The sequence below is a fragment of the Rhinoraja longicauda genome, chromosome 3 (genome assembly GCF_053455715.1).
Source record: "Rhinoraja longicauda isolate Sanriku21f chromosome 3, sRhiLon1.1, whole genome shotgun sequence".
Classification (NCBI taxonomy): domain Eukaryota; kingdom Metazoa; phylum Chordata; class Chondrichthyes; order Rajiformes; family Arhynchobatidae; genus Rhinoraja; species Rhinoraja longicauda.
Genome location: NC_135955.1, coordinates 1,586,753 through 1,610,334, shown reverse-complemented (window position 1 = coordinate 1,610,334; position 23,582 = coordinate 1,586,753). Strand labels below are relative to the sequence as shown.

Here is a 23,582-nt window from a genome sequence, read left to right as displayed (position 1 = left end):
CCTCTCTCTCTGCCCCCCCTCTCTCTCTGCCCCCCCTCCCTCTCTGCCCCCCTCTCTCTGCCCCCCCCACTCTGTGCCCCCCCTCTCTGCCCCCCCTCTCTCTCTGCCCCCCCTCTCTGTCCCCCTCTCTGTCCCCCCTCTCTCTGCCCCCCCCTCTCTCTGCCCCCCCTCTCTCTCTGCCCCCCCTCTCTCTCTGCCCCCCCTCTCTCTCTGCCCCCCCTCCCTCTCTGTCCCCCCCTCTCTCTGCCCCCCTCTCTCTGCCCCCCCTCTCTCTCTGCCCCCCCTCTCTCTCTGCCCCCCTCTCTCTGCCCCCCCTCTCTCTCTGCCCCCCCTCTCTCTGCCCCCCCTCTCTCTCTGCCCCCCTCTCTCTGCCCCCCTCTCTCTCTGCCCCCCCCTCTCTCTCTGCCCCCCCTCTCTCTGCCCCCCTCTCTGTCCCCCCTCTCTCTGTCCCCCCCTCTCTCTGCCCCCCCTCTCTCTGCCCCCCCTCTCTCTCTGCCCCCCCCCTCTCTCTCTGCCCCCCCTCTCTGCCCCCCTCTCTCTGCCCCCCCTCTCTCTGCCCCCCCCTCTCTCTCTGCCCCCCCCTCTCTCTGCCCCCCTCTCTCTCTGCCCCCCCTCTCTGCCCCCCCTCTCTCTCTGCCCCCCCTCTCTCTGCCCCCTCTCTCTCTGCCCCCCTCTCTCTCTGCCCCCCTCTCTCTCTGCCCCCCCCCCTCTCTGCCCCCCTCTCTCTCTGCCCCCCCCTCTCTCTGCCCCCCCCACTCTCTCTGCCACCCCCCACTCTCTCTGCCCCCCCCTCTCTCTGCCCCCCTCTCTCTGCTCCCCCCCCCTCCCTCTGCCCCCCCCTCACTGCCCCCCCCTCTCTCTCTGCCCCCCCTCTCTCTGCCCCCCCCCTCACTGCCCATCCCTCTCTCTGCCCCCCCCCCACTCTCTCTGCCCCCCCCTCTCTCTGCTCCCCCCGATACCTGAGTTGAAGTGGCGGGCCAGAGCGGTGCTGTCAGACACCTCCAGCAGGATGGCGATATCCAGGGCGCAGGGGGGAGGGGGCTGGTCCGGGGGGGCTTTGGGATCCACCACCAGCTTGGTCTTGGACCTTTTGGTCTTGGCCGCGGTGGTGTCAGGGTGCACGCCAGTGAGTGCCTTCTCCAACAGCTTGGCCTGGTCCAGGCTCATGGGGAAACCATCCAGGATCCAGCCACACCCCACCGGCAGCCGTCTGCAACGGGAGACCAGGCAGGAGCTGAGTACCGCTGCTGACTGTAGCATCACCCCCTCTTCACCCACCCACCGTGCCCACACCCACCTTGCCCACACCCACCACCACGCCCACACCACCGTGCCCACACCCACCCACCGTGCCCACACCCACCCACCGTGCCCACACCCACCCACCGTGCCCATACCCACCCACCGTGCCCACACCCACCCACCGTGCCCACACCCACCCACCGTGCCCATACCCACCCACCGTGCCCACACCCACCCACCGTGCCCACCCACCCACCGTGCCCACACCCACCCACCGTGCCCACACCCACCGTGCCCACACCCACCACCACGCCCACACCCACCCACCGTGCCCACACCCACCCACCGTGCCCACACCCACCCACCGTGCCCACACCCACCGTGCCCACACCCACCACCACGCCCACACCCACCCACCGTGCCCACACCCACCCACCATGCCCACACCCACCCACCGTGCCCACACCCACCCACCGTGCCCACACCCACCCACCGTGCCAATACCCACCCACTGTGCCCACACCCACCCACCGTGCACACACCCACCCACCGTGCCCACACCCACCCACCGTGCCCACACCCACCCACCGTGCCCACACCCACCCACCGTGCCCACACCCACCCACCGTGCCCACACCCACCCACCACGCCCACACCCACCCACCGTGCCCACACCCACCCACCGTGCCCACACCCACCCACCGTGCCCACCACCGTGCCCACACCCACCCACCGTGCCCACACCCACCACCGTGCCCACACCCACCCACCGTGCCCACACCCACCCACCGTGCCCACACCCACCACCACGCCCACACCACCGTGCCCACACCCACCACCACGCCCACACCCACCCACCGTGCCCACACCCACCCACCGTGCCCACACCCACCCACCGTGCCCACACCCACCACCACGCCCACACCCACCACCGTGCCCACACCCACCCACCGTGCCCACACCCACCACCGTGCCCACACCCACCACCGTGCCCACACCCACCCACCGTGCCCACACCCACCCACCGTGCCCACACCCACCACCACGCCCACACCACCGTGCCCACACCCACCCACCGTGCCCACACCCACCCACCGTGCCCACACCCACCCACCGTGCCCATACCCACCCACCGTGCCCACACCCACCGTGCCCACACCCACCCACCGTGCCCACACCCACCCACCGTGCCCACACCCACCCACCGTGCCCATACCCACCCACTGTGCCCACACCCACCCACCGTGCCCACACCCACCCACCGTGCCCACACCCACCATGCCCACACCCACCCACTGTGCCCACACCCACCCACCATGCCCACCACCGTGCCCACACCCACCCACCGTGCCCACACCCACCCACCGTGCCCATACCCACCCACTGTGCCCATACCCACCCACCATGCCCACACCCACCACCGTGCCCACACCCACCCACCGTGCCCACACCACCGTGCCCACACCCACCCACCGTGCCCACACCCACCCACCGTGCCCACACCCACCCACCGTGCCCACACCCACCCACCGTGCCCACACCCACCCACCGTGCCCACACCCACCCACCGTGCCCACACCCACCCACCGTGCCCACACCCACCCACCATGCCCACACCCACCCACCGTGCCCACACCCACCCACCGTGCCCACACCCACCCACCGTGCCAATACCCACCCACTGTGCCCACACCCACCCACCGTGCACACACCCACCCACCGTGCCCACACCCACCCACCGTGCCCACACCCACCCACCGTGCCCACACCCACCCACCGTGCCCACACCCACCCACCGTGCCCACACCCACCCACCACGCCCACACCCACCCACCGTGCCCACACCCACCCACCGTGCCCACACCCACCCACCGTGCCCACCACCGTGCCCACACCCACCCACCGTGCCCACACCCACCACCGTGCCCACACCCACCCACCGTGCCCACACCCACCCACCGTGCCCACACCCACCACCACGCCCACACCACCGTGCCCACACCCACCACCACGCCCACACCCACCCACCGTGCCCACACCCACCCACCGTGCCCACACCCACCCACCGTGCCCACACCCACCACCACGCCCACACCCACCACCGTGCCCACACCCACCCACCGTGCCCACACCCACCACCGTGCCCACACCCACCACCGTGCCCACACCCACCCACCGTGCCCACACCCACCGTGCCCACACCCACCACCGTGCCCACACCCACCCACCGTGCCCACACCCACCACCGTGCCCCACACCCACCCACCGTGCCCACACCCACCCACCGTGCCCACTCCCACCCACCGTGCCCACACCCACCACCACGCCCACACCACCGTGCCCACACCCACCCACCGTGCCCACACCCACCCACCGTGCCCACACCCACCCACCGTGCCCATACCCACCCACCGTGCCCACACCCACCGTGCCCACACCCACCCACCGTGCCCACACCCACCCACCGTGCCCACACCCACCCACCGTGCCCACACCCACCCACCGTGCCCACACCCACCCACCGTGCCCACACCCACCCACCGTGCCCACACCCACCATGCCCACACCCACCCACTGTGCCCACACCCACCCACCATGCCCACCACCGTGCCCACACCCACCCACCGTGCCCACACCCACCCACCGTGCCCATACCCACCCACTGTGCCCATACCCACCCACCATGCCCACACCCACCACCGTGCCCACACCCACCCACCGTGCCCACACCACCGTGCCCACACCCACCCACCGTGCCCACACCCACCCACCGTGCCCACACCCACCCACTGTGCCCACACCCACCCACCGTGCCCACACCCACCCACCGTGCCCACACCCACCCACCGTGCCCACACCCACCCACCATGCCCACACCCACCGTGCCCACACCCACCGTGCCCACACCCACCACCACGCCCACACCACCGTGCCCACACCCACCACCGTGCCCACACCCACCCACCGTGCCCACACCCACCACCACGCCCACACCACCGTGCCCACACCCACCACCACGCCCACACCCACCACCGTGCCCACACCCACCACCGTGCCCACACCCACCACCGTGCCCACACCCACCCACCGTGCCCACACCCACCCACCGTGCCCACACCCACCCACCGTGCCCACACCCACCGTGCCCACACCACCGTGCCCACACCCACCACCGTGCCCACACCCACCCACTGTGCCCACACCCACCGTGCCCACACCACCGTGCCCACACCCACCACCGTGCCCACACCCACCACCGTGCCCACACCCACCCACTGTGCCCACACCCACCCACTGTGCCCACACCCACCACCACGCCCACCACCGTGCCCACACCCACCCACCGTGCCCACACCCACCACCACGCCCATACCCACCACCACACCCACCACCGTGCCCACACCCACCCACCGTGCCCACACCCACCACCACACCCACCCACCGTGCCCACACCCACCCACCGTGCCCACACCCACCACCACGCCCATACCCACCGTGCCCATACCCACCCACCGTGCCCACACCCACCGTGCCCATACCCACCCACCGTGCCCACACCCACCCACCGTGCCCACACCCACCCACCGTGCCCACACCCACCCACCGTGCCCACACCCACCGTGCCCATACCCACCCACCGTGCCCACACCCACCCACCGTGCCCACACCCACCGTGCCCATACCCACCCACCGTGCCCACACCCACCCACCGTGCCCACACCCACCCACCGTGCCCACACCCACCGTGCCCACACCCACCCACCGTGCCCACACCCACCCACCGTGCCCACACCCACCACCGTGCCCACACCCACCACCGTGCCCACACCCACCACCGTGCCCACACCCACCCACCGTGCCCACACCCACCCACCATGCCCACACCCACCCACCACGCCCACACCCACCCACCGTGCCCACACTGACTGTGCCCACACCCACCGTGCCCACACCCACCCACCGTGCCCACACTCACCACCACGACCATGGACCCACGGCCACCGCACTCACCGCAGGTACAGACCCACCGCACGTACAGACCCACGGCACTCACCGCACGTACAGACCCACCGCACGTACAGACCCACCGCCCACCGCCCGTACAGACCCACTGCCCACCGCACGTACACACCCACCGCCCACCGCACGTAGACCCACCGCCCACCGCACGTACAGACCCACGGCACTCACCGCACGTACAGACCCACCGCACGTACAGACCCACCGCCCACCGCCCGTACAGACCCACCGCCCACCGCACGTACAGACCCACCGCCCGTACAGACCCACCGCCCACCGCACGTACAGACCCACGGCACTCACCGCACGTACAGACCCACCGCCCACCGCACGTACAGACCCACCGCACGTACAGATCCACCGCACGTACAGACCCACCGCCCACCGCACGTACAGACCCACCGCACGTAGACCCACCGCCCGTACAGACCCACCGCACATACAGACCCACCGCATGTACAGACCCACCGCACGTACAGACCCACCGCACTTACAGACCCACCGCCCACCTCACTCACCGCAGGTACTCGGTCATGATCTCCACCAACAACTGGTCAGGAACACTCTCCCCTTTCTTCAGAAAGTCGGCAGCTCTCTGTCCCAGCTGGGCTCTTGCACTGAGCTGTCGGACAAAACACCAATATATGACTGACTTCAAGACAAGAGAGGCAAGAGTGTTTTATTGTCAGATGTCCCCGATAGAACAATGAACAATACTTACAGCGTCACACCAGAATATGTAAATATAGTACTCTGTAAACATTATAATAAACGAGTAACAAAAAGTGCAGGAAAAAAAAAATGCAGGTGCTGGTTTAAATCGAAGATAGACACAAAATGCTCTACCCGAAACATCACCCAGGCCTTCTCTCCAGAGATGCTGCCTGACCCGCTGTGTTACTACAGCATTCTGTGTCTACCTAGGAAAAATGTGCAGTTCAATGTGTAGAAACATGCAGTGCCCTCCATGATGTTTGGGACAAGGTCCCATCATTTACTTATTTGCCTCTGTATTCCACAATTTGAGATTTGTAATTGAAAAAACATGTGGTTGAAGTGTATATTGTCAGATTTTAATAAAAGGTATTTTATACATTTTGATTTCACCATGTAGAAATTACAGCAGTGTTTATAAATAGTCCCCCCATTTCAGGGCACCATAATGTTTGGGACACAGCAATGTCATGTAAATGAAAGTAGTCGTGTTTAGTATTTTGTTGCATACCCTTTGCATACAATGACTGCTTGAAGTCTGCGATTCATGGACATCACCAGTTGCTGGGTGTCTTCTCTGGTGATGCTCTGCCAGGCCTGTATTGCAGCCATCTTTAGCTGATGCTTGTTTTGGGGGCTAGTCCCCTTCAGTTTTCTCTCAGCATATAAAAGGCATGCTTAATCGGGTTCAGATCAGGTGATTGACTTGGTCACTCAAAAATTGACTATTTTCTTAGCTTTGAAAAACTCCTTTGGTGCTTTAGCAGTATGTTTGGGATCATTGTCTTGCTGTAGAATGAACCGATGAGTTTTGAGGCATTTGTTTGAACTTGAGCTGATAGGATGTGTCTATACACTTCAGAATTCAGTATGCTACTACCATCAGCAGTTGTATCATCAATGAAGACAGGTGAGCCAGTACCTTCAGCAGCCATACATGCCCAGGCCATAACACCCCCACCATCGTGTTTCACAGATGAGGTGGTATGCTTTGGATCTTGGGCAGTTCCTTCTCTCCTCCATACTTTGCTCTTGCCATCACTCTGATATGTTAATCTTCGTCTCATCTGTCCACAAGACCTTTTTCCAGATCTGTGGTTGCTCTTTTAAGTACTTCTTGGTAAACTGTAACCTGGCCATCCTATTTTTGCGGCTAACCAGTGGTTTGCATCTTGCAGTGTAGCCTCTGTATTTCTGTTCATAAAGTCTTCTGCGGACAGTGGTCATTGACAAATCCACACCTGACTCCTGAAGAGTGTTTCTGATCTGTCGGACAGGTGTTTGGGGATTTTTCTTTATTATAGAGAAAATTCTTCTGTCATCAGCTGTGGGGGTCTTCCTTGGCCTGCCAGTCCCTTTGCCATTAGTAAGCACATTAGTGCTCTTTTTCTTCTTAATAATGTTACAAACAGTTGATTTTGGTAAGGTGAGTTTTGAAATGAAAGGCATGGATGTGGGTCAAAGTGGTTCTGAATAGGGATTATGCTCCCGTTCCAGCTCTCCAGTTTTAAGATACTCAACTCATTTTAAATTGCACCCACAAAATCCTATCTGCATGGCCCTTGGACTTCCATTTGTCACAATATTTCTGCAGCTTTTAATCTGCTCTTTCAAATTGTTTGCACAATTGATGCTAGCAGTCTCCTTAAAAACATAGAAAATAGGTGCAGGAGGAGGACATTCGGACCTTCGAGCCAGCACCGCCATTCATTGTGATCATGGCTGATCGTCCCCAATCAATAACCCATGCCTGCCTTCTCCCCATATCCCTTGTTTCCAGGAGCCCCTAGAGCTCTATCTAACTCTCTCTTAAATCCATCCAGTGATTTGGTCTCCACTGCCCTCTGTGGCAGAGAATTCCACAAATTCACAACTCTGGGTGAAAAAATTCCTTCTCACCTCAGTTTTAAATGGCCTCCCCTTTATTCTAAGACTGGTTCTGGACTCCCCCAACATTGGGAACATTTTTCCTGCATCTAATTATGCAGGAAATTCCGTTATGGAAGGCACTGTACGAACACATATACACAAATACATATATATAATATATAGATAGATATATATATACCCACAAACATACACATATTTACACATACATATATATACACACACATAAATACAAACAAATGCAAAAACACAAAACCAATGCCCCCAAGTCTAGGTCGTTCAGAGCTTATTTGAGGTTGTAGTGTTTAATAGCCTGATGGCTGCAGGGAAGAAGCTGTTCCTGAACCTGGACGTTACAGTTTTCAGGCTCCTGTACCTTCTTCCCGGTGGCAGGTGTGAAACGAGTGTGTGGCCAGGGTGGTGTGGGTGTCTGATGATGCCGGCTGCCTTTTTGAGACAGCGACTCCTGTAGATCCCTCCGATGGTGGGGAGGTCAGAGCCGGTGATGGACTGGGCAGTGTTCACCACTGTTTGCAGTCTCCTTCACTCCTGGACGTTCAAGTTGGTGAACCAGGCGATGATGCAACCAATCAATATGCTCTCTACACCTGTAGAAGTTCAAGAGAATCCTCTTTGACATACCGAATCTCTGCAATCTTCTCCGGAAGTAGAGACGTTGATGTGCTTTATTTATAATTGCATCAGTGTGCTGGGTCCAAGAAAGATCTTCAAGCTTTTGACTCTCTCCACCTTCATCCCGTCGATATAGACAGCTTTGAGGGTACTCATCCCCATCATTCCTCTTCCAAAATCCACAATCGGTTCCTTGGTCTTACTGACATTGAGAGCCAGGTTGTTGAGCCAGGTTGTTGTGCTGGTTGTTGTGCTGGTTGTTGTGCTGGTTGTTGTGCTGGTTGTTGTGCTGGTTGTTGAGCCAGGTTGTTGTGTTGGTTGTTGTGCTGGTGTTGAGCCAGGTTGTTGTGCTGGTTGTTGAGCCAGGTTGTTGAGCCAGGTTGTTGTGCTGGTTGTTGAGCCAGGTTGTTGTGCTGGTTGTTGTGCTGGTTGTTGAGCCAGGTTGTTGTGCTGGTTGTTGAGCCAGGTTGTTGAGCCAGGTTGTTGTGCTGGTTGTTGTGCTGGTGTTGAGCCAGGTTGTTGTGCTGGTTGTTGAGCCAGGTTGTTGAGCCAGGTTGTTGAGCCAGGTTGTTGTGCTGGTTGTTGAGCCAGGTTGTTGTGCTGGTTGTTGTGCTGGTTGTTGAGCCAGGTTGTTGTGCTGGTTGTTGAGCCAGGTTGTTGAGCCAGGTTGTTGTGCTGGTTGTTGAGCCAGGTTGTTGAGCCAGGTTGTTGTGCTGGTTGTTGAGCCAGGTTGTTGTGCTGGTTGATGAGCCAGGTTGATGAGCCAGGTTGTTGAGCCAGGTTGTTGTGCTGGTGTTGAGCCAGGTTGATGAGCCAGGTTGTTGTGCTGGTGTTGAGCCAGGTTGATGAGCCAGGTTGTTGTGCTGGTGTTGAGCCAGGTTGATGAGCCAGGTTGTTGTGCTGGTGTTGAGCCAGGTTGATGAGCCAGGTTGTTGTGCTGGTGTTGAGCCAGGTTGATGAGCCAGGTTGTTGAGCCAGGTTGTTGTGCTGGTTGTTGAGCCAGGTTGTTGTGCTGGTATTGAGCCAGGTTGTTGTGCTGGTTGTTGAGCCAGGTTGTTGTGCTGGTTGATGAGCCAGGTTGTTGAGCCAGGTTGTTGTGCTGGTTGTTGAGCCAGGTTGTTGTGCTGGTTGTTGAGCCAGGTTGTTGTGCTGGTTGTTGAGCCAGGTTGTTGTGCTGGTTGTTGAGCCAGGTTGTTGAGCCAGGTTGTTGTGCTGGTGTTGAGCCAGGTTGCTGTTCTAGTTGTTGAGCCAGGTTGATGAGCCAGGTTTGATGAGCCAGGTTGTTGAGCCAGGTTGCTGTGCTGCTTGTTGTGCTAGTTGTTGAGCCAGGTTGCTGAGCCAGGTTGCTGTGCTAGTTGTTGAGCCAGGTTGTTGAGCCAGGTTGCTGAGCCAGGTTGCTGTGCTGGTTGTTGAGCCAGGTTGCTGAGCCAGGTTGCTGAGCCAGGTTGCTGTGCTGGTTGTTGAGCCAGGTTGTTGAGCCAGGTTGTTGAGCCAGGTTGATGAGCCAGGTTGATGAGCCAGGTTGCTGAGCCAGGTTGCTGAGCCAGGTTGCTGAGCCAGGTTGATGAGCCAGGTTGCTGAGCCAGGTTGATGAGCCAGGTTGTTGAGCCAGGTTGCTGAGCCAGGTTGCTGTGCTAGTTGCTGTGCTAGGTTGTTGAGCCAGGTTGCTGAGCCAGGTTGCTGAGCCAGGTTGCTGTGCTGGTTGCTGTGCTGGTTGTTGAGCCAGGTTGTTGAGCCAGGTTGATGAGCCAGGTTGATGAGCCAGGTTGCTGTGCTAGTTGTTGAGCCAGGTTGTTGTGCGGGCACCATTTGGTCAGTCGGCCGATCTCAACAACGGTGGTGTCGTCGGCGAACTTGAAGATGGAGTTGGCACTGTGTCCGGCTGCACAGTCGTTAGTACAGAGTGAGGAGAGCAGGGGGCTAATCACGCAGCCTTCAGGTGCTCCCGTATTGATGGTTATTGGGGAAGACGTGTGGCTGCCAATTCGAGCAGACTGTGGTCTGTTGATGTGGAAGTCGAGGATCCAGAGACCCAGTTCCGTGAGCTTGATTACTAACGTGGAGGGTATGATGGTATTGAATGCCGAGCTGTAGTCTATTACCAACAGCCTAACGTATGTGCTTTTATTGTCCATGTGGTGCAGTGTGGAGTGGAGAGCCAGTGTGACCGCATCCTCCATTGACCTGTAGTGGGTCGAGGTTCTTGTTGAGGCCTCTCCAGTTGATATGTACCATGACCAACCTCTCAAAGCAATTCACCACGGACGTTAGTGCCACCGGGCGATAGTCATTGGGACCTGTCACTTTACTATTCTTGGGCACCGGTATTATTGGTGGTCTCTTGAGGCAGGTGGGAATCTCAGAAACCCCAGCCAGTTGTCTGCACAAGTTTTAAAAACATGTCCCGATATTCCATAAAGTCTAGATGCTTTCTGAGGGTCCGCCTCCCCCCCCCCCCCCGATGGGTCTTCTGACGTCGGCCTCTGTGACTGCAAAACCATTGGGGGCTATGGGGCCTTGGGGAGGCACATCAATGTTCTCCCTATCAAACCGTGCGTAGAACACATTGAGCTCGTCAGGGAGTGATGCTTCACTGTTGCTTGAGCTGCTCTGATTTGGCCTTGGAGGTGGGAAGTGATGGCATTTGTGCCCTGCCCTGCGCCGAACATCCATCTCATCGAGCTGAGAGTGTAAGTTCCTTTTGGCCTTTTTGATGGTCTTATCAAGGTCACATCTGGACTTCTTGTACACCACTGCAGCGCCTGACTTGAATATCCAGGATCTGGTCCTCAGAAGAATGTGAATCTCCTAGTTCATCCAAAGCATCTAGTTGGGAAACACTCGGATGGTTTTCGTAGGAACACACTCCTCCACACATTCCTTATGAAGTCTGTAACGACTGTGGCGTATTTATTCAGGTCCGTTGAAGAGTCTTTGAACATAGCTCAATCTACTGACTCCAAGCAGTCTGGTAGTCGTTCCTTTGCCTCCCCCGACCAGCTCTGAGCAGTCCTCACCGCTGGGGATGTGCTCTTCAGTTGCTGAATGGTCAGATTTCCTGAAGTGAGCAGAAGGGATGGAGCGATAGACATCTCTGATGGTCATATAGCAGTGGTCAAGGGTGCTGCAGGAAACGGGTTGTTGGTAGTTCAGGAGTGATTGCTCAGGCTGGCTTTGTTGAAGTCCCCGGCTGTGATGGTAAAGGCTTTGGGGAACGCCAACTTGTGTTTGTTGACCCCAGCATACAAAACAATACAATATCTGTTATTGTCATTGTACAAGTACAACGAGATTAAGAATGCCACTTCCATATCGATGCTATAAAATATGTAAATAAATCACGGCGAAAACGAAAACAACAAAAGGGGGGGGGAGGGGGAAAAGAAACAAGGTAAAGTGCAAAAAAGGTTCATGCAGGGTCAGTTGTGCCAGATGACCCTGGGGTCAGAGACAGATCATGGCGGGCTCTCAGCAGGACTGATTCAGAGCAGCTATAGCTCTTGGGATAAAGCTGTTACTTAGTCTGGAGGTGCGGGCGTAGAAGGCCTTGTAACGTCTGCCAGATGGAAGTAGTTCAAACAGACGGTGGCATGGGTGTGTGGAGTCCTTGTAGATGCTGGTGGCTTTCCTGAGGCAGCGTGCGTTGTAGATGTCCTCCAGGGCTGGTAGCTGTATCCCAATGATCCTCTGCGCTCTGCAGACGACCCCCTGTAGAGCTCTCTTATCCGCTGCTGTGCAGCTGAGATACCACACATAGATGCTGTATGTCAGTATGCTCTCTGTGGTGCAGCGGTAGAAGGTCATCAGTAACTGTTGGGGCAGACCGGCCTTTTTCAGCGTCTTCAGGAAAAACAGCCATTGCTGTGCTTTCTTGACCAGCGCAGCGGTGTTGGTGGACCATGTGAGGTCCTCTGAAATATGTGAAGCTGGACACTCTCACCTCTCTGTCCCCGTTGATGAGGACTGGAGCGTATTCCGCATTCTGTGACCTTTAAAGTTGATAATTAGCTCCTTGGTCTTAGTTGTGTTTAGGGACAGGTTGTTCTCTGAGCACCAGCTCGCCAGGTTCTGCACCTCCGCTCTGTAGGCTGATTCATCGCCGTTGGAGATCAGCCCGATCACCGTTGTGTCATCCGCAAATTTGACCCGCAAAAACGCAGCTCCTCCAGTGCTAAACGGACGTCTGCCTGGGGTGGGATGTCTACCGTGGTCAGCATGATGGAGGTGAATTCTCTCGGAGGTAGAAGGGGCGACACTTCAACGCTTGGTGTCCCAGGTGCGGAGAGCAGGAGTTAGGCAGGAGTTAGTGCCGCATGTGAGCACCGTGAAGAGATGACCATGAGGCAGGTGCCCCCGCCTCTCCCTTTCCCCGTTGCCTGCGTTCAGTCCATGTGATGGATGGAGAAAGCTGCAGGCTGGTTGGCTGAGTCTGGGGAGCTGGGGCAAGCCATGTCTCTGTGAAACACAGCACATGGCATTCCCTCAGCTCCCTTTGGTAAAGCAGGTTTGACCTCATGTCCTCCTCTATTTTCCAGAGACTGCACACTGGCCAGTAGGATGGTAGAGGGGGTCATAGTCCCCTGTGCTTCAGTCTGACCTGCCTGCTGGCCAAGTTTCCGGACACACTGGAGGCTTCCCTGGTGTTTCCAGGTGCTGTACTCACTGTTCCTGCATCCTCTGCCAGGTAAGGGATTCCCCTGCGATCGGGAATTCCCTTACAGTTGGTAGCTCTGTTGCTACCTGTAGATTACAATAGCGCTAATGCGTTTAAATGGCTTAGCAGCTTGTTAGTTACAGCACTGATATGCTCTTTAATTTATCCAGGTAAGCTCAGAACTGTTATATTTGATTATTTTCTGTTGTGCTACTTGCAACATGTCACCACACACAGGCAGCATCTTGCAACTTGGATGTAAAGATCGACAGGTTGGTCAGTAAGCTTGCAGATGACACCAAGATTGCTGTGGTCGCAGACTGTGAGGAAGGCTGTCAAGGTATGCAGCAGAATGTAGATCAGTTACAGAAATGGGTGAAGAAATGGCAGATGGAGTTTAATCTGAGCAAGTGCAAGGTGTTGCACTTTGAGAGGTCGAATGTAAACAATTAATGGCATGACCCTTAACTGCATTTATGTACAGAGGGATCTTGGAGACTTGGGAGAGGGTGCAGGTTTACCAGAAATAGGCACAAAATGCTGGAGTTAAGGGCCTGTCCCACTTAGGCGATCTTTTTGGTGACTGCCAGCGACTGTCAAAGTCGTAGCAGATTTCCGAACTTTTCTTTTACCCGACGACAATGACCACGACAATGCCGAGTCAAGTTGAGATTACAGCGACTTCTGAAACATCGTGACAATTCCCACGCTGTCAATGCTTCTCCGGTCCTAATTTTCGCTGAAATCACTGACAAGTCGGTAAGTACTTGAGAGTTTTGAACTATAACACCTTGTATGGTTTACTTAAAAACCAAGCTTCACTGTAACAAGGAATAAACAGGATTTACTTCCAGTTTACTAATAGCTGTATTAAAAAAATTAATTTAAAAAGTGGTTCAGTGGATTTGTGTGAAAAGTATGTGGGCATTCTTTGAAAATGTAAGGGAGATGCATATCTGGTTTCTGGGTTGCATATCTGGGTTGGGAGCCTACTTTAAATGTAATGGCTGAGGCCAAAAACATCGCGAAAATCCCCACGCTTACTGGACCGTCAAACTGTTGCCTCCAATCTACCTGTCAAATGTCCTGACGGTAAATAAATTGGTTAAACACAAGCATTTTATGGTATTTTGAAATGACTTTACTTATTTTAATATTATGTGCTTCTAAATGCATCTTAAGAGAACCTATCAAACCTGGGGACAGCATGCGACAGCGACCGCAATAAGCAACGATGCCTGGCGACAAGCCAGCTGTCAGAGAGATTTCAAACCGTTTGATTTCTCGGCGACGCGCCGACATCCACTACGATCTTTAGAAGACTCATCACGATCATGCCCGCGACACCCTGGCTAACGTTCGGTGACAGCCTAGTCGCCGGCAGTCGCCTTAAAATCGCCTAAGTGGGTCAGGCCCTTAACTCAGCGAGATAGGCAGCATCTCTGGAGAGAAGGATCTCTGAAGAAGGGTGTCGAACTGAAACGTCACCCATTCCTTCCACCCAGAGATGCTGCCTGTCCCCCCGCTTAGTTACTCCAGCATTTTGTGTCAATTTTTGGGGAAAACCAGCATCCCCAGTTCCTTCCCACAAGGTTATCAGAAAGTTGCCTGGGAGAGGTTGGACAGATTTGGATTGTTTTCTCTGGATCGCTGGAGATTGTGGGGAGATCTTGTCGAAGTATATAAAATTGTGACAGGCATAGATAGGGTAGACAGTCAGAACATGTTTCTCACAATGGAAAACTCAAATACTAGATGCACAGCTTTAAAGTACGAGGGGAATTTAAAGATGTGGGGAATTACACCTAGGGCGTTGGGTGTCTGGATCATGATGCCGGGGGTGGTGGTTGAGGCAGATACAATAGTGGTGTTTACCAGACTTTTGGCATATGGATATGGATATGCAGGGTGTGGATGGACATGGATTTGTGCAGATGGACATGGAGGTCTTGGCATCATGGTTGCCATAGACATTGTGGGCCAATGGACCTATCCTTGTGTTGTACTGTTCTCCTTGCTACACACACACTGACCCTCACTGTGAGACAGTCACACTCACACACACTCACACACACACACTGACCCTCACTGTGAGACAGTCACACTCACACACACTCACACACACACACTGACCCTCACTGTGAGACAGTCACACTCACACACACTCACACACACACACTGACCCTCACTGTGAGACAGTCACACACACACACACACACACACACTGACCCTCACTGTGAGACAGTCACACACACACTGACCCTCACTGTGAGACAGTCACACTCACACACACTCACACACACACACTGACCCTCACTGTGAGACAGTCACACACACACACACTCACACACACACACTGACCCTCACTGTGAGACAGTCACACTCACACACACTCACACACACACACTGACCCTCACTGTGAGACAGTCACACTCACACACACTCACACACACACACTGACCCTCACTGTGAGACAGTCACACTCACACACACTCACACACACACACTGACCCTCACTGTGAGACAGTCACACACACACTGACCCTCACTGGGTGACAATCCCCCCCCCACACACACACATACACACTGACCCTCACTGGGAGACAGTCACACACACACACTGACCCTCAGTGGGGACGGCCACTTACCTGGGGCTCTTGCTTGTCATCAGTGGAGGTCAGGACTCCCGGTATTTCCTTCTGCTCCTTCGTTGATTCTGGCACTGAGAGATTCACAGCAAAATTAGCAGCTGGCCCCGAAATCAGAGCTCGGACACTGGGGCCGGGGCACTGGGGGCGGGACACTGGGGCCCAGGCACTGGGAACGGGACACTGGGGCCGGGGCACTGGGGGCGGGACATTGGGTCCGGGGCACTGGGGGCGGGACACTGGGGGCCGGACACTGGGGACCGAACATTGGGGACGGGGCCCCGACACTGAGGACAGGACACTGGGGGCCGGACACTGGGGACAGGGCCCCGACACTGGGGCCGGGACACTGGGGACAGGGCCCCGACACTGGGGCCGGGACACTGGGGACAGGGCCCCGACACTGGGGCCGGGACACTGGGGACCGGACACTGGGGACGAGACACTGGGGACCGGGCACTGGGGACGGGACACTGGGGACGGGACACTGGGGACGGGACACTGGGGACGAGACACTGGGGACGGGATACTGAGGACCGGACACTGAGGACGAGACACTGGGGACCAGGCACTCGGGACGGGACACTGGGGACGGGACACTGAGGACCGGGCACTGGGGACGGGACACTGGGGCCCTGACACTGGGGACAGGGCCCCGACACTGGGGCCGGGACACTGGGGACCGGACACTGGGGACGAGACACTGGGGACCGGGCACTGGGGACGGGACACTGAGGACCGGGCACTGGGGACGGGACACTGGGGCCCTGACACTGGGGACGGGATACTGAGGACCGGACACTGAGGACGAGACACTGGGGACCAGGCACTGGGGACGGGACACTGGGGCCGGGACACTGAGGACCGGACTCTGGGGCACTGACACTGGGGACGGGACACTGAGCAGTGACCCTGGACTCACTGCTCACGGCCAGGAGCGGAACCAACCAGCGCCTCCAAGCAATGACGGTGCAGGGGACATCACAGGGTCGGGGGTGGGGGGGGTGTGGGGGGGGGGGGGGGAGGGCAGCAAAGGGCTGACAGGGAACAACACAGAATGAAAATAGGCTAGCAAGTTTGCGATCCTTTGTGGATCCAGCATTTTGTGTTTACCAGGGGACTGCACAGCGTCACTGGGCTGAATGCCTGCTAGCACTATGACAATTCAGTGGTGCAGTCAGTTACCCAGGATGCCGCCTGTGACTCCAGAGCCCGTCCCATGACCCTGGACCCGAACCTTTGACCCCGGGCCCACCCCATGACCCTGGGACCTGAACCTTTAACTTCAAGTAACCGTCTCTCTGTCCCTCCCCCACCCTGGTTCTCCAACTACTTTCACTGCCCTCCTGATTAATTTTACTGATTGTATACCTCGTTGTCACCTTCCCTCAGCTAACAATGAACACTTCTGCGTCTCCTTAACATCGTCTGCTTTGATCTGTCTTTTTCACACCTTACCCTTCCATATCTGCATGTCTCCCTCTCCCCGTCACCCGTTCCTCTCTCCACAGCTGCTGCCTGAGTTACTCCAGTATTTGTTGTGTCCCAGCCTCTGACCCTGGCAAGGTCTGTGACCCCACCATGGCGCAGCCCGTGACCCCGGGCCCGGTCTGTGACCTCATGGCGCAGCCCGTGACCCCGGGCCTGGCCCGTGACTCTGGCCCGGCCTGTGGCTACACCTGCAGCAGGGGTTGTGCAGGTGCACTGGCTCTGGCCAGACCCTCCCCTGCCCTCTGCCCTCTGCCACACAGCGGTGACCTCCCTGATCTTGGGCCCACTGTCCAGCCTCCCCCCGGGTCCCAGCTGGGAGAGGTGACGTACCGGGCTGCTGCTCACACCCACCCTCGGCTCCGGGGCCCGACTCCAGCTGCACCACAGGGGGGCTTTTCGAGAGGAGGGGGGCCGGCTCCCGCGGAGCTCCCTCCTCACCGTCCTGCCCCTCAGCAACAACGTCGCCCACAACAGCGCCAGCCTCGTCCGGGCCGCCCGCCTGCAACGGCCAATGCAAGAGCCAGCGTCAGCGAGGGAGAGGGGGTGGAACAGGAGGGAGAGGGGGGTGAGGGAGGGGGAGGAACAGCAGGGGGAGGAAGAGGACGGGTGGGAGAGGCAGGAAGAGGAGGGGGAGGAAGAGGAGGGGGAGGAAGAGGAGGAGGAGGGGGAGAGGAGAAGGAAGTGAAGGGGATGGCAGTGAAGGGGAGGGTGGGAGGGGGAGGAGAGGGAGGAAGAGGAGAGGGAGGAAGAGGAGGGGGAGGAAGGGGAGGGGACGTGGAGGAAGGGGAGGGGAAGGAAGGGGAGGGGGAGAAAGGGGTGTGGGTGGAAGGGGAGGAGAAGGGGACGGGGTGGAAGGGGGGGAGGAACGGGAGGGGGAGGAAGGGGAGGGGGAGGAAGGGGAGGGGGAGGAAGGGGAGGGGGAGGAAGGGGAGGGAGAGGAAGGGGAGGGGGAGGACGGGAAGGGGAAAGGGTAGAAGGAGGGAGGAAAGGGAGGGAGGGGGAGGAAGGGGGGGGGGGGTGAGAGGGTGGGGGAGGGGTTGAGAGGGAGGGTCCAGAGATCCATTGCCGGGTCCTGTCAGAGCTCCCGCAAGGATAGAAAGAGAAAGAGCACAGATAACATGAACACTGGTCCCTTTGGGAAGGTTTGGGAAATTATACTGGGAGTGAATACTGGGAATTAACTCTGGGTCTCTTTGAGAAGGAGACCAGGGAATTAATACTAGGAATTAACATTGGGTGCCGTCGGGAAGATAAACCAGGGAATTAAAACAGAGTAGCTTTAGGAAGGAGACTGGGGAATTAATACTGAAATGGCTGGCAGGCTAAATAATGATTTGGGGTTTATTTGCACAGTTAGAGGATGGGGAAAGTATCCCAATAATAGATAATCGAGAGGTAAGCAGGAAGGAGGAACTGAAAGCAATCTGTATTTGCAAGAAATATATTACAGAGATATTGCATTCCCAAAACTCCATCCAATAAAAGATTTCCTTGCCAGTTTTAGGCAAATCTCTTCAAGATAATTAGCTGTTTATGGTTTATTATTATTGTCACGTGGAAAGCCTTGTTTGCGTGCTATTCACACACATCATATCATACATGTTCAATCATGCACAAGTAAAAGAGTGGATTAAATATGGAGGAAAGAACTGCAGATGCTGGTTTAAATTACATCGTTCGATCAGCTGAGAAGCTTGTTGGCTGCAACCTTCCCCCCATTGACGAACTGTACACTGCAAGGGCCAGGAAGCGAGCGGGCAAGATCATCACTGACATCAATTTAGTTATATATTCTTGCACTTAAATTTAATATTTACTCATTACAGTTCCACCACTGATTTTCTGGCACTCGCTTCCAGATCTTTGCTGGTTTATCCAGCAGGCCAAGGAAGTCGGCTATGGGGATAGATTTGCTGGCTCCAGCTGGGCTGGAGTTCCAGAGCCCCGGCCGCAGGTTGCAAATTCAACCCACCGATCGGCCGTGGAAGTCCCGATGACGTCGAGATTGGCTGCCTTGGCCAGCCTGGGTGCCACATTTTTTGGAGAGACTTCCAGGGCACGGGGGGGGGGGGATTTCTTGTGGAACCTCCAGCGACCTCTAGCGGCCGAACTGACCATGGAAGTCCCGATGAGGTCGAGATTGGTTGCCTTGCCCAGCCTAAGTGACACATTTTCGGGGAGCAGGGTGGGGGGGGGGGGGATTTCTTACAAAACCACTAGCGACATCTAGTGGAAGTCTATACATCGTTTATTTATTTTTCTTTCTTTTTTCGATCCGATTTCTCTGTTTATTTGGCAAAGTGAAAAAAGCGGAAACCGTGCAAAAAGCTCAGAAAATGGATTTTAAAAATGCGGAAACCTGCGGAAACGCGAAAAAAGAACTTTACTGAACTGTATGCAAAAAAGATACTGTGCTGTACCACGGCACATGTGAGTATAAAGTACCAGTGAACCATGGACAATGCACAAGCTGAGGGTTTTGTGATTCCCAGCCCGTTCTCACCTCTCTGCACACTGCAACACCACGACCACTCTCCATGTTCCACAAGTGGCTGATCACAACTCTCACTCACCTTCCCCTCTGCTCCACGCTCTGCTTCCCCCTCCTGCTTCTCCTGGTGCTCCACAGTTTCTCCCTCGCCAGCGGCCTGCACTGCCTCCTGCAACACGGTGTCCATATTGACGGCTTGGAGATTCAGGGCTGTGGAGGTGATGGTAAGTTGCATCAACCCAGGTCTGGGACAACTAAACCTTATTCCCTTATCCTGGATCTGTACGCTGTCAATCGTCAACTGTAATCATGCATTGTCTTTCCGCTGACTGGTTAGCACGAAACAAAAGCTTTTCACTGTACCTTGGTACACGTGACAATAAACTCAACTGAACTGAACTGTTCGCCCATCCCCCACAGATGGATACAGGAGAGTATTGAGGACCAGGGGGACACAAAGAACTTTGAAGTTGGCAGCACAGGCAGATCGGGTGGTGAAGGTGACAAATGAGGAGACACTTGCCTTTGTCAGCCTGGACATTGAATGGACAGCAGGGAGATAGATGATGGCACAACTTTATAAATCAGAGCGGGGAGGGTCTCTGTGGGTGGGGGGTCTCTGCGGGTGGGGGGGCTGTATGGGTGGGGGGTCTGTGCGGGTGGGGGGGTCTGTGCGGGTGGGGGGGGTCTCTGCGTGTGCGGGGGTCTGTGCGTGTGGGGGGGGTCTGTGTGGGTGAGGGGGTCTCTGTGGGTGGGGGGTCTCTGCGTGTGCGGGGGTCTGTGCGTGTGGGGGGGTCTCTGTGGGTGGGGGGTCTGTGTGGGTGGGGGGGTCTCTGTGGGTGGGGGGTCTGTGTGGGTGGGGGGGTCTCTGCGGGTGGGGGGGTCTGTGTGGGTGGGGGGGTCTGTGCGGGTGGGGGGGTCTGTGCGGGTGGGGGGGGTCTGTGCGGGTGGGGGGGTCTGTGCGGGTGGGGGGGTCTAGTGCGGGTGGGGGGGTCTCTGCGGGTGGGGGGGTCTGTGCGGGTGGGGGGGTCTGTGCGGGTGGGGGGGTCTGCGGGTGGGGGGGTCTGTGTGGGTGGGGGGGTCTGTGCGGGTGGGGGGGTCTAGTGCGGGTGGGGGGGTCTCTGCGGGTGGGGGGGTCTGTGCGGGTGGGGGGGGTCTGTGTGGGGGGGGGGTCTGTGTGGGTGGGGGGTGGGGGGGTCTCTGCGGGTGGGGGGGGGTCTGTGCGGGTGGGGGGGTCTCTGCGGGTGGGGGGGTCTGTGTGGGTGGGGGGATCTGCGGGTGGGGGGGTTTTTGTGGGTGGGGGGGTCTGTGTGGGGGGGGGGTCTGTGTGGGTGGGGGGTGGGGGGTCTCTGCGGGTGGGGGGGGTCTGTGCGGGTGGGGGGGTCTCTGCGGGTGGGGGGGTCTCTGCGGATGGGGGGGGTCTGTGTGGGTGGGGGGATCTGCGGGTGGGGGGGGGTTTTGTGGGTGGGGGGGGGTCTGTGCGGGTGGGGGGGGTCTCTGTGGGTGGGGGGGTCTGTGCGGGTGGGGGGGTCTGTGCGGGTGGGGGGGTCTGTGCGGGTGGGGGGGTCTGTGTGGGTGGGGGGTGGGGGGGTCTCTGCGGGTGGGGGGGTCTGTGCGGGTGGGGGGGGTCTGTGTGGGGGGGGTCTGTGTGGGTGGGGGGTGGGGGGGTCTCTGCGGGTGGGGGGGGGTCTGTGCGGGTGGGGGGATCTGCGGGTGGGGGGGTTTTTGTGGGTGGGGGGTCTCTGTGGGTGGGGGGGTTTTTGTGGGTGGGGGGGTCTCTGTGGGTGGGGGGTCTCTGTGGGTGGGGGGGTCTGTGTGGGTGGGGGGTCTCTGTGGGTGGGGGGTCTGTGTGGGTGGGGGGGTCTCTGTGGGTGGGGGGGTCTGTGCGGGTGGGGGGGTCTCTGTGGGTGGGGGGGGTTTTTGTGGGTGGGGGGGTCTCTGTGGGTGGGGGGTCTCTGTGGGTGGGGGGTCTGTGTGGGTGAGGGGGTCTCTGTGGGTGGGGGGGTCTCTGTGGGTGGGGGGGTCTGTGCGGGTGGGGGGGTCTGTGCGGGTGGGGGGGTCTCTGTGGGTGGGGGGGTCTGTGTGGGTGGGGGGGTCTGTGTGGGTGGGGGGGGTGTGGGGGTCTCTGTGGGTGGGGGGGGTCTGTGTGGGTGGGGGGGTCTCTGTGGGTGGGGGGGTCTGTGTGGGTGGGGGGGTCTCTGTGGGTGGGGGGGTCTGTGCGGGTGGGGGGGTCTCTGTGGGTGGGGGGGTCTGTGCGGGTGGGGGGGTCTGTGCGTGTGGGGGGTCTGTGTGGGTGGGGGGGTCTGTGCGGGTGGGGGGGGTCTGTGTGGGTGGGGGGGGGTCTGTGTGGGTGGGGGGTGGGGGGGTCTCTGCGGGTGGGGGGGGTCTGTGCGGGTGGGGGGGGTCTGTGTGGGTGGGGGGTGGGGGGGTCTCTGCGGGTGGGGGGGTCTGTGCGGGTGGGGGGTCTCTGCGGGTGGGGGGGTCTGTGTGGGTGGGGGATCTGCGGTGTGGGGGGGTTTTTGTGGTGGGGGGTCTCTGTGGGTGGGGGGTCTCTGTGGGTGGGGGGTCTCTGTGGGTGGGGGGGTCTGTGTGGGTGGGGGGTGGGGGGATCTCTGTGGGTGGGGGGGTCTGTGCGGGTGGGGGGGGTCTGTGAGGGGTGTGGGGGTCTCTGTGGGTGGGGGGGTCTCTGTGGGTGGGGGGGTCTATGCGGGTGGGGGGTCTGTGCGGGTGGGGGGGGTCTGTGTGGGTGGGGGGGGTCTGTGTGGGTGGGGGGGTGTGGGGGTCTCTGTGGGTGGGGGGGTCTGTGTGGGTGGGGGGGGTCTCTGTGGGTGGGGGGGTCTGTGTGGGTGGGGGGGTCTCTGTGGGTGAGGGGGGTCTGTGCGGGTGGGGGGGTCTCTGTGGGTGGGGGGGTCTGTGCGGGTGGGGGGGGTCTGTGCGGGGGTCTCTGTGTGTGGGGGGTCTCCGTGTGTGCGGGGGTCTCTGTGGGTGGGGGGGCCTCGGTGTGTGCGGGGGTCTGTCTGTGTGTGCGGGGGTCTCTGCGGGTGCGGGGGTCTGTGCGTGTGGGGGGGTCTGTGTGTGTGGGGGGGTCTCTGTGTGTGTGGGGGGGTCTGTGTGTGTGGGGGGGTCTCTGTGTGTGTGGGGGGTCTCTGTGTGTGTGGGGGGTCTCTGTGTGTGTGTGGGGGCCTCTGTGTGTGTGGGGGTCTGTGTGTGTGTGTGGGGGCCTCTGTGTGTGTGGGGGTCTCTGTGTGTGTGTGGGGGTCTCTGTGTGTGGGGGGTCTCTGTGTGTGTGTGGGGGCCTCTGTGTGTGGGGGGGGGGTCTCTGTGTGTGTGCGGAGGCCTCTGTGTGTGCGGGGGGTCTCTGTGTGTGCGGGGTCTCTGTGTGTGGGGGGGTCTCTGTGTGTGTGTGGGGGTCTCTGTGTGTGTGTGGGGGGGTCTCTGTGTGTGTGTGTGTGGGGGGGTCTCTGTGTGTGTGCGGGGGTTCTCTGTGTGTGTGGGGGGGTCTCTGTATGTGGGGGGGTCTCCGTGTGTGTGTGGGGTCTCCGTGTGTGTGGGGGGTCTGTGCGTGGGGGTCCTCCGTGTGTGTGGGGGTCTGTGCGTGGGGGTCTCCGTGTGTGTGTGGGGGTCCTGTGCGTGGGGGTCTCTGTGGGTGGGGGGGGTCTCTGTGTGTTTGCGGGGGTCTCTGTGTGTGCGGAGGTCTCCGTGTGTGTGGGGGTCTGTGCGTGTTGGTCTCTGTGGGCTGTGGGGAAGTATTTGCTCCTCTCTCCACTCTGAGCTTACATTGAGCCAAATGCTTCAGGCAGCT

At 58.8% G+C, this 23,582-nt stretch overlaps 1 protein-coding gene across 1 annotated transcript in view; it reads left to right on the top strand.

Moving 5' to 3' along the window:
• spef2 (sperm flagellar 2) overlaps positions 1–23,582 on the top strand; it is a 131,003-nt gene that overhangs the window by 41,413 nt on the left and 66,008 nt on the right. Inside the window, 3 exon segments of the mRNA XM_078430530.1 lie at positions 8,569–8,644; positions 15,822–16,254; positions 19,919–20,004. Coding sequence (XP_078286656.1) covers positions 8,569–8,644; positions 15,822–16,254; positions 19,919–20,004 — 595 coding nt within the window.